This window comes from Falco naumanni, chromosome 12, assembly GCF_017639655.2.
Source record: "Falco naumanni isolate bFalNau1 chromosome 12, bFalNau1.pat, whole genome shotgun sequence".
In the NCBI taxonomy this organism is placed as follows: Eukaryota; Metazoa; Chordata; class Aves; order Falconiformes; family Falconidae; genus Falco; species Falco naumanni.
In genome coordinates, this window is record NC_054065.1 from 27,510,265 (window position 1) to 27,522,453 (window position 12,189).

At 38.1% G+C, this 12,189-nt stretch overlaps 1 protein-coding gene across 10 annotated transcripts in view; it reads right to left on the reverse strand.

The window, feature by feature from the left end:
• The window catches only part of ENAH (ENAH actin regulator), a 99,077-nt gene that overhangs the window by 20,494 nt on the left and 66,394 nt on the right, over nt 1-12,189 (reverse strand). For all 10 annotated transcript variants that reach the window (XM_040611690.1, XM_040611695.1, XM_040611696.1 and 7 more), the window contains exon 5: nt 1,023-1,342. In XM_040611690.1, coding sequence (XP_040467624.1) covers nt 1,023-1,342 — 320 coding nt within the window. The remainder of the gene's footprint in view (nt 1-1,022; nt 1,343-12,189) is intronic.

Consider the following 12,189-nt stretch of genomic DNA (forward strand, 5'->3'; position numbering starts at 1 on the left):
TAAACAACTATTTTTGTGCCAACATTTGAATTTACAAGTACGTTCTGCAGTAATTTTTCTCAAACCCCATCTCTGAGATGGATTAGATATAGCGTTGATTAATTAGACTTTTATCAGCTTTTATCTTCTTGTTTGGTTGCAAACTGCAAGCAAGTGTAGTGATCTTAACATTTGTTTCAACTCCATGAAAAAAACCTCATACCATAGGCAGCAAATATCATCTTTCTCTTCCCCAGAAAAAGCTCCATCGCAAACTTCAAAGTACTGGGAATAAAAAGACCAAAAATCCTCTGCTCTAAAATAACTAGCTCTTACATAGTATTCCTTGACTTTTACCATGACCTGACCTACATAAATTGAGTTTGTTATTACAGAACAACCAAGTGCTTGACTAATGTTCCATGGTATTACCAAAATGAGAAAGCTTTCAGTTATCACTGGACACATTTCCGCAGGCAGTGCATTATCTTACCTACAAATACATACAACACATTTCACTGAAATGCTACTACAATGATAAATTAAGCAAGACTTCATACTGAAAGGCATTTCTCGCACTATTACTTTGCCTTATACAGTTACATACCTTCTACATGCACACACTCCACCTGATATGTTTAGGTTGCAGCTTTTCCCCCCAAATTGCGTAATTAGAATACATCTTGTTCAATAGAGCAAACAATGATATGACATTTAGAAATTTTAACTCATCATACTTTAACCAATGTTGGATGTGCCCAATACGATTCAAGTTCTTCAAGCAATGGAGTGAGCAAGTAGTGCAAAAAAAAAATTATTTCAGAGTTAATGAAAAATAACGACAGGAAAGTCAAAGCTCTAGGGACTTCTTGCCATTAAAAAAAAAAAAAAAAAGAAAGAAAAAGCAGCAATTCCAGAAGCCTGCAATACTGACTGTTGTTACACAACTGTACTCACTACCCTTTGTTGCTTCTCCCACTCCATCACCCAAACACATAAAGAGCAGTCTGGTACTTGAATACACTCGGTTTTGAAATTCTTACCAGCATTTGCAATTCTTCTCTCTCTCTCCCATTCCAATTGTTCCCTTTCCAACTGTTCTTGCCGTTCTCTTTCTTGCCTTTCCCGTTCAAGTCGTTCAAGTCTTTCTCGATCCTGCCTCTCCTTCTCTTGTCTCTCCCTTTCTAGGCGCTCTTGCCGTTCCCTTTCTTGCCGTTCTCTCTCCAGTTGCTCCTGTTCTAGGCGCTCTCTTTCAAGTCTTTCCCTTTCTAGCCTCTCTCTCTCCAGCCTCTCCCGTTCCATTCTTTCACGATCCAGCCTTTCCCGTTCCAGCTCCTTTTGCCTCTGTTGCTCTTGCAACTGTCTACAATCGTGAAAAAAGGAAAAAGACTAAGCTGCAAAGTGAAAACCAGAAATATCAAGCAACCATTAGAGGACAAGAAGAGAAACTAATCAACAATCTCTGCACCAGCAAGAACAAAAGCACAGCATTTGTACCTACAAAAAACTCTTAACTCTACATGTCATTTTTCTGAGCTGGATAATAGTTTTATTATGTTTACAGTAAAAAGAATCATATATCCAATTTCCTCTTAACTAATTTAACGTTCTGAGACAGCTTTCAAGAGGTAAGAATAGAAAGCTGCTGTTGATAACTTACTGACTGATACAATCTTCCCAGTTCAGGATATGGAGTTACATTAGTTCTTTGCATGGTATTTTATACTCAAGGCAGCGAATAAAAGTACAGTGAAATAACAGTAACACAAATACTCATTGAAAAAGACCATCCTCAAACAAATTACATTTTTTGGATAAACTAGAGTCAGCTAGTATTTATTCAAATTTTACAGAAGCATCAAAAGGTACACATGTCCCTCTCCACCTGCATAATACTACATGCACATATAACTTAACTGGCATCAAGATGGGAACACCCTGATGGCAGGAGAAAACAGGACAGGTCAGAAAAAAAACCAGGGGGCAGCAGCCAAGGAAACAGTGCAGGGAGCTGAATAGTTTCCATCTCATGGGAGTCTTTGCAAAGGAAAGCAAAGAGGAGGAAGATGTGGAAAGGAGGAAAACAAGTAAAAGCCAGGCAAAGAAAATATAAAGAACTTCCTAAGAGTAAGAAGGAATCATGCAAAATTTGCTGCCAAAGCCACTAGGCTGGCTGAAAGGACAGACTTTCCTGCTATAATACAGCGGGAAAGGCTGTAAACAACCCTTTCGCTTTTATTCCTCAACTTGGTTTCTATTTTCTTTAGTTTTGGGGTTTCTTTTAAGTTGTATTTAGAAAAAGAAACATGTTTCTAAGTTGGCTAAAATACATTTTTTGATTATTCAAAGCTTTTTTATCTCTTTGGGGAACTCACTACTAACACAAAAATCAGCACATCCTCCTCAAAGCGGTGGCCAGTATGTTCCTGTCAGTACATTTCACTGAAAATGCGGTTAGTTATCATCCTGTTTGAATTCTGATTTTCAAAAAAAACCCATGACATTTAAAAAGGAAAACTAGTATATGAAGTGCACAGCCATGTTTTTTCCTGTCAAGCTTCACATGCAAACCGAAGATAGCTTCTCAACAAATACAAAGCACAGCCAGCTTTTAACTATAAGGCAAAAAGGAGACCTAAATTTTGACATCCTAAGGCACGAGATATGTGTTTTCTATAGACTGCCACTGGGCAATCTTATTTGAAAAGGTCACAGGTAATTCTATACTATATGCTTAGAGCCATATAAATCTGAAGTCTGAAAATGAAGGGAACCAGCTATTTCACTCCCATTCGCATCCAGAAAATACTGGCAGAACTGGAAACTCCAGCCCATGCACTGTTACTACTGAAGTCCATCCTCTTTCAGGCCAATGTTTTTCCTTTATGAAAAAAAAAACAAAACAACCCAGTACTGGTAAGATACTGAAATTTCATAATTGCTATAAGCAATTAAGCTCTGGTTATATACAGCAAAAGGACTTTTTCCTACTGAACTTCTTACCCAGTATCCCCAGAAGCAGCAAAATAATTCTGCTCCTGCATCAGTTCTCCCTTCAGTTCCTGCTCTCCCATATAAAAAAGCTGTAATGACAGTCACTAAGCAATCAGGGCTGCAACTCAGCTTGCTAAATGTTTGGGGTTTTAGCTTCTGAAGTCCACCAAAAAGTCTGGTAATTGACTTGATACATATTTGGAATCAGTAGAAGATTTCTACAAAGTATCAAGAGAATACAATAAAACCCACAAAAATTTAAGCTCCAAAAGAGATATTAAAAAGATCTTTGGTATTACATTTTTGCTTGCTCTGTATTGTACAAAATTAGTTTTGTGTTCTTTTTCCCTCAGATAAAATCTATTATTAGAGGAAAGCAGTGTTTCACCATGGCTAACTTCAGCTTGGTCATCTTAGGCTCTTTTTTTGTAAAGGAGAGGTGGATGCACGTATGTTTGTAGCTAAAAGGCCGTTCAGAGCAAAAGTCAACATTTACAGACCCCAAAGCAGCTTTCTGTTGTTCGTTCTTTTTCATTCATATGCCAGTAATGCACATATTCTACCTGGAAATGTACACGCTACTGATCCTAAAACTAGAGTGTAGATAAGGCATTTGAGGTTATAAACATTTCGTGTTATATTTAGTTTATAAAACAAGAAAGTATCAATTCACTGGGTTTAACAACACATGAAGCAGCTGCCAGATATTTAAATTTTCTTTTTCTTAAGTTCTTCACTTCTTTACAGAAATAGAACCTCAATATAGGTCACTTCTAGCGTAAGAGCAGCGTCACCAAAGCAGTTCTGCAATAAGCCATACCAAAAGCTGTGCCATTTCATATTTTCATAAGCAACCTGGAAAAGAAACAGCAAGGTGCTCTTGACTAAGCTCCTTAATACTAAGTTATTTAGGATTGCAAGGATGAGATGGCAGACTATGAAGAAGTACTGATGGATCTTCTAATTCCAAGTAACTAGGCAATAAAAAAATCCAACTGAGATATAACTGAAGTGATGTAGGGGAGAGAGGAAAATCTGTTGAATTCATATACGAAATGCTGGACTTCAAGTGGACTACTGACTCAGGAGTGAGCTATTAGGGTTATGACAGTCTATGACAACATTCATTCACTGACGTGTTCTGTTCAAAAACGTAATCCAGATGCTACACATTAGGAGGGAGTACAGAACAGTATAGGAAATACCATCACCTTGTTTCACAAACCCCATATTCTCTGTTCCCACCTCAAAATGGGGAAAATAGCAGAACTGAAAAGGTTCAAAGAGCAGCAATGCTATGAACAAATGTACCAAACACTTTCCATTAAAAAAAAAAACTAACTAAAGAAGCTGGAATTCTGCATTCTGGACAAGGCAACTGGAGGTCTATAAAATTCCGAGTGATGAGGACATCCTAACACAACAGGTGGGAAGAAAGATTTGGTGCAACCAAAGACAGCAAAGCTCAAAACAAAAGAACACCTCTGCACATCAAGCAGATGAGCTATGGAACTCCTTGCCAAAGCAATTCAAAAGAAAAGCAGCAAAAAGCCCCCAGCAGAAAAACAAAACAATAACAAACCAACCCCAAAACACAAAAAAGCAAATCATGGGAGCTCATTTAGAAGACAGAAATTGCATCATGCACAAGAAGCCACTGAACCAAAAATGCCCAGAGGATGGGAGAGTAGCAGAAGGAAGTATTTCAGGTGTTTGCCCTGGCCCGGAAGAGTTTTACCTAAAGCTCTTCTAACTATTGAGAGGCGTTAAGTGCACATATGTCTATACATATGTATGACATACAGGGGGAATTGGGGGTGGGAGTGTACATAAATATATACTCTCTATATATGGCATGTAATTACCTGCAATTTTAGCTAAAGCCTAAGATGTATACTGCCCTAATTTCACAGCTGGGACAGGCTAAGTTTTCTTCTCAGTAGCTGGAACAGTGCTGTGTTTTGGATTTAGTGTGACAATAATGTTGATAACACACTGATGGCTTTAGTTGTTGCTAAGTAGTGCTTACTCTAAACCAAAGACTCTTCAAGATTCCCATCCCTGCCAGTGAGCAGACGCACAAGCAGCCGGGAGGGAGCAGAGCCAGGACAGCTGACCCGAACTAACCAGAGGGATATTCCATACCATAGAGCATCGCGCTCAGTGTATAAACTGGGGGGAGTTGGCCGGGGGCTGCTGACCACTGCTCAGGGACAGGCTGGGCATCGGTCAGCGGGTGGCGAGCGACTGTACTGTGCATCACTTGTTTGGTCTCTTCCTGCCCCCCCCCTCTGCTTTTCACCACAACTACTGGTATTATTATATTTTATTGCAATTATTTAATTGTTCTTAACTCAACCCATGGGTTTTATCTGTTTCCAATTCTCCTCCCCATTGCACTGCGAGGGGTGGGACAGGATGGCGAGCAAGCAGCTGCATGGTAATTAGTTACCAGTTGAGGTTAAACCATGACATATGCCTAAATCAAACTGTTTGCTTGGAACTTCCCAGTTCTCCTAATATGTGTCAATAAATATGTGAGACTTTTGGAGGGTTTTCTCCTCCTCCAAGACCTACAGAGACACACAATACCCACCTGTCATAACAAAATGTACCTAAGTGTTTGTATGCTTTAAATTTAATCTGAATCAAAAAAATACTTCAGTCAATCAACATAAACTGTATTGGCCACCTGCTAAGATACAGATAAAAGACTGTAGTGAGATAACCACTTTAACCTACACAGGGCCTGAATTAAAAAAGTTCTCATTACTAAATAAATATCAAGTGACTCAGTATTTAACGTTTTATTTTTGTAAATGAACCCTCATTTTCTATTTCTTAAGGAAATAAAGTAACAAAACCAGAATTTTTTGATACGTGCAAATAAAAGCTATGAACAAGTTGAGCACTTTGCTTACAATGCAAACGCTCTACCAAGAGAGGGCAGCAAAATACCTTCCAAACATTTATCTTACACGAAATTTCCATGCAGTAAGATACAGGAGATTAAATACATCACTGCCGAGAATAATTTTAAGCTTATTCTCATTATATATTGCTGAAGCATCCCTTTGTCAACAAGGAAAAGCAAACAAACCCAAACAAAACCCACACAACCACAACCCACTACATTTTTACAGTCATTTTAACAATCCTTTCCAATAGAAAGCCAAAAGTGACACAGGTCAAAAGATCAGTATGCCCATAACGCAATCGAGTTGCTTTAACACAACTTAATGAGCAAGGATGAATTTTGTAAACTAAGAAAGAACTACAGCTTAACAAGTGTTAGAGTTGTAGCTTAAAAAAGATTGAGAACTTACTGTGTTTATCAAAAAAAGGATAAATTTGTTTGCAATAAATCCCTCTGGTTTTGTTTAGTTAGCATTAGATAATGTGATTTTATTTTAAAATTTTGTTAGAGATCAAAATTATATTATGCAAAAGCATTAGTAGATTAAGAAGAGTCATTACACATCAATTAAAGCATGTTCTAAAGCATGGGAATGTTCAAGACCATTGTGAAAGCAATACATGAAAATCTTTCTGCCTTCAAAAGCCCAGTATATGAGTCAACTTTTGAAAGAGCTAGACATACTGAAAATGCCCCAGAAAGCTGGCTTATAGTGAAATGCTCATTATGTTAAAGCAAAGTGAGTCTAATTATTTTAAAAGTATGGATTACTAGAATTTAAGAGTTAATTTACATTGAATAGCTGAGACTGCTATAAAACTGTATAGCACGTCAGTCATACTCAAGGCAGTAAGACATGGGTTTAGACTCAAAGAGTCAACTTCAGAATAGCCGCTAGCTTTATCACATATCCTATTAGTGAAACCTTCTGGATTTTAATTTGTTTCATGCTAAAAGTATTTTAGGAAATTTCTTTCGAGTGTTTTGGGTGACACACTGCAACAATTGGGTTCAATACTGCAACAAAAATATTGCAATTTAATACTGCAGCTTTTAAAATTATTTCCCCTCCTGCCCTTACACTTTTGTGCAGTTAAGAAGGTATGAGGAGGTATTGTCAGAGGATGAAGAAAGAATCATATTTGTAATACTAACTTGTGACTTAACTATCAGCATTAATCCTGCAGTTTTTTGAGCAGCCAAGAATTAGGAGCATGACCACATTCTTGGAAATAACACAAGGAGAAAGAAAAAATATGAGCAGAGTTAAGTACACACTGTTGCATCCCTGCTGAAAAAAAAAAAAACCAACCACCAAACCACGCTCTGTGAGTGAAATGTTTAGAATTTCTCATACATGACGACAGGAAACCAGAATTGCAGTTGATTTTCCCAGGTACACACAAAGCCTTCCTAGTTTGTTCTGAATCAGATCATAAAAGGGTGTAACAATTCAAGAGTGCTACTGTCTCAGCTCTTGATGTTACATGAAATGAGCCAATACCACAGGTATAGAGAGATCATTTTCTATTATGCCTCTAGCATGTTACATAGCTACGTTGAACAACTAGTGTTGTTGGCCAGCCAGGCAATAAGGAAGCCATCCCAAATGAATACTATCCATTCCCTTTAGATCTGTTGTTTTGGAGGTGGGAGGCAAATGGGAAGAAATAGGCGGTTGTTTTAGCTTCTGCTCTTGGAGGTGAATGACTGACAGAGATCCTCTGGTTGCTAAAGACACAGTTAATCTAAAGAACTGAAACCTCAAAAAATTATCTTAAAATATGGCCATTACTACATGGGCTGAAGGGAAAACAAAGATCTCAACTAGGTCAAGAAACTTCAATGTTTACTGGTAAAACAATATTCTGTCAGAGCAGGCATAACAGCCAGAGATAACCTGTCCTTTCTGGAGCACTTATTCACATTTAAGGCTGTACCTTGGTCATCTGCAGAAGAGTTACTGCAAGTGTCTCTGTAGAAAGACTGTCATTCCACCAGAGAAAGTATGCCTCAGCATTAAGCAGCTCTCAGTGTCAAAAAACAGAGTGCTGTGACAAGGGCACCAAGAGAAAAAAAACCCTGAAAGTTAACAAATTCATTGCTGAAACAGTCTGCAAAAGCAAATAGCTGTCTGCTCTGGCAGGTCACCTTGCTTCCCCAAGTGAAGATTCTCAGTACATTCACATAAATCTTCAGAATTCTAACACTGGCTTGCTTTGCTCTTGGATGTGAGATCAAGCCATTAATTTTTTTCCTGAAAAGATGATAGGAAACCGCACCAAGACAACCATATATCAACTGAATAACAGAATTCAGCCACAAACCCAAAAGGCTTCTTGTCATGAAGCCAGATACATTAAAGATGGAGGTATTTCCATGATCAGTACAGACAAAAGCATCTATGTGTCATATCCAAATTCAACAGGCACTGAGCTTATAGACATTCCAGGACGAACAGAAACTCGTTTGAAGTATTTAACTTTAAAACTCACTGTAGAAGACAAAGATGCAAGACAAAGCCTGCAGAAAAAGTACCTTGAGGAACAGACCTGACTGAAGTAATTACTGCATTGATCAGCTGCAGGCAGATAATACATAGTATCTGACAGCTGTTAGTCATCATTTATGAACACAGCAATGTCATATTCCGTTCTTTCTTGGCTGAAAAACTTAAGTGTCAAAGCAGGGCATCAAATCACTCAAAGATCAATAGGAATATTAACCTTGTTTTGTCTGCTCAAAGATACACCACCACAAAGGAAGGAGAAAAAAATCACTAATAAGATGAGTGTATTGAAAGAGGAACCAAAAAACATCACTTGAGCCACTAAAAAAATAACATGGAATTAAAAATCACAAAAGAGATTCTCTTGAGGGGAGATTTTCAGGTCTGTCTCTCACATGGTGTTCTTTGCTTTTTTTGAAAAATAGTTTCTTGCTTATGCTGTTACCTATTCTAAAACAAACAGTAGTGGGATGGTGGAAGACAGACAAAAGGATGACACCCAAAAGGCAACACAAAGGTTGCTAGACTGCTGCTAGCTTAAAGTGTTACAGTAATATATTTTGCACTAACTATTCTGAAAGTTACCATTATGACATTCTGTATAAGAAACCAAATGTGATGATACAAAGGTATTCAACGTCTGCATCTTTCATTCTGTGCATCACTTTTTTTAAAAATAAAATTAAGTTTTATAACCCAGCATAAAGAAGAAATCTAGGAATAACGCTACCGTGTCAAAGAACTGAAGGTAAGTGTATAATAGCAACTATAATTACATCTGGATTCATCAATCCAAACCAATGGAGTTGTTCAAACTGTGTTGTTGGTCTGGCTATTAAACTTACACTTACCAATTAAATAAATATTAAAAGTATGTTCAAACATTAAAATACATTCACCAGTTTTTAAAGTTGCATTGCAACGAGTAGCGCTATGAGAAAATGCCTGTAGTATTCCAGCCCTGGTGCCTCAGTCCGCCTAGGCTTTCAGGGCTGCCCTGAGCACTTGCACCACTCTTCCATGCCCCAGCATGTGGGCACAGATAGCATTATCTAATCCAACAGTCACTACTCACTAGAATACATCTCACATGACGGCTCTCCTCCTCCCACCACTGAGTCACTGCAACAAACAGAGCAGCTGGCTGCAAACAGGCTACACAATGCGTAGCTGAGCTAGAGGCACCAGCACCAGATGCAGGGTGACCTCAGCTCCATCTGAAGCACGTTGTCGTCTACAGAAGAGCAGCTACCTTGTGACTGCAAGGAATGGCACGCACTCCATGGGCATCAATTTAACTAAATACAGTCAACCTACTTTATCACTGTTAAAACTGTTTATGGGAGGTGAAAAAAAACCCCAAAACTGATAAGCGCTATAACATGCTGTTTTGAACTCAGCTGCCAGTTGTAGTTTAATGCCTTAATCCTCTCTGATCATCTTCTGCACAAGTTCAGAAAAGGAAAAGGTGCGTGTGCTATGGCACCTCAAATTTTCAGGAGCTTATCTGAATAATAAAAACTGAATATCAATGTCAAACTTGCTCTTCCATCTCTAATATTAAATATTTATTCATCATTCAAAAATTCAGCCTTTACCACAGAACTCATTCTCTTGTATGGTCAAGTCTATCTACTGAATATGTAACCAAAGGGCCTACACATTAATACTTATGTACCATGGAATGAACAGACACCACCACCACCACCCACCCCTCAAAGTTCTTGATTCAGTTACAAAGAGAAAACAATCTAAATCATGTCAATACAGGTTGCAAATTTCCATCAAACACAGGCAGCCTCCATTGAGACCGAGAATCTTAATGAATAAAAAGTACACTTGATTCACATAACCTCGTAACAACATAACTTCAGCAGAAGTGATCAATATTTAACCTGTTCATATCTTCCTAAGTGCTCTCAGTTGCATGAACTTCACTTTGCATCATCTAAACTGAATTCTTGCTATATGCTCTTACTAAAACTCTCACCAAGTTAGCTTTGTTTTTTTTCAAGTGCTAGTTGGTCCCAACAGCTTCTACCTGAGCATACTGTACCTCATTTCAGAGAAACCCAGACAAGAGCTAGTCAACTTGATAAAATGAGCAAGAAACAGACACTTTGAAGATCTGCAGAAGTTCAACAGTTCAAAAGGCAAGAGGTTTGTGAAGTGAGTTTATGTATATGCTCTGGCACTGACAATTACTTCCAGCTTCAACAGAGGTGGACCTCCAGTTCTTTACGCAGTAGTGAAAGGTGAGACTATTTCAAATAATGTCTTTTTAAAAAAATTGCATCAAAGAACACGTTACAGCTAATTTAATGCAAAATTAGAAAGGCATTTAACTGATTACATGTATCACAATTTTGAAACGCTAAGCAAATTAGATGTCATACTAGCCATTTCCCATGGTATAACACTTCCACTGTCAATTTGCTTTTCCCCGTAATCTAGTATTAAGACATCCTGAACGCCAGTATTTGGTCTACAGGTTGATGGCTTTTCCCCTCAAGATGCTTAAAACCAGGACACCTGCTACCCATTATTTCTCATTCCATTTTGGTCATCAAAATCTGCAACATCATTCAACTCCCCCTGTTCTCCTTCGTATGCATGTATCTCAGCTTGCATCAGCAGCAAGGACTTGCTTTGTTCAGCAAAACACCAAATAAAATTTGATTGTTCCCAGCCCCACTGACGCAGGAGGAACCGCCTGCTCCTATGCTCTTCACACATCCACAGCAATCTCTTCCCTTCCACCCTAACTAGGAAATTCCCTCTTGGTATCTGTCAAATGCTTTACTAAAGCCCAGGAATACCACATAAACAGCCTTTCTGCTTTGGCAAAAAAAATAATTATCTAGGTACAGTTTACTGTGCTATGTTTTACCTGGTTAATTACTCTTTCCTTCAAAAGTAGTCTAAATCTTTTCACATTACCAAAATCAAACTAACAGGCTCTCATTTCCTTGATTGAGAGGGATTTAAGGTCTAACAAGCTTTTCTAAGTTCAACCTGCATTAGTTGAAAATAAAAAGCTAAAAGAACAAGGTATCAGTCAAGCAAAAACCAGTAACCAGTCACCATGATAAAGACATGAAGAGGCAATCATAAACCTAAAGGTTATTAGATACAGCAGTTCTATCAAAGGGATCTATTAGTGCTCTTTGATCAAATCTCATCAAGCCTAGTTTTCCTCACCTTGATCTTTTCAATATATTACGTAAACTAACAGAACACTGGAACTTTTCTAGCAGACGGCAGATTGCAGGCAGTCATACGTGCACATAAAATTTTAGAAAAAAAGTAAGAATTTCAGTAGCAGAAAACACTACTTTCATTGGCAACTCCCTCTCCATGGTATATTCCAGTGAGTGCGGTCAGGACAGAACTAATTTCATAAAAGGGCACCACAATAACCAGAAACCTGGAAAACTGTAGAAATGTTTCTAATCCAAATTTCGTGTGTTGCATTAAACAGAAAAAAAACCCCACAGAAATGAAATTTTGCAGAAAGGTTAAGATTTCAAAGCAATTTTGCCAATGTAATCAAGGCTGCTTAACGGAAGAGTGCTCTTCCCAGCCTGCTAAACATGTCACTGTTACCCAGCATCTGCCAGCACCCATTACCTCTCCATAAAGCCAGTTATTAACCCTCTGAAAGCTCGACTTGACAAAACTAAGGAAAACTTTACTGTGAATGGGAAGAAACTCTGAATGGAAAGAAAAGGAGAGGCACTTAAAAACAAAAAAAGTCATTATTATACCAGAACTTCGTTTTCCAGAAACT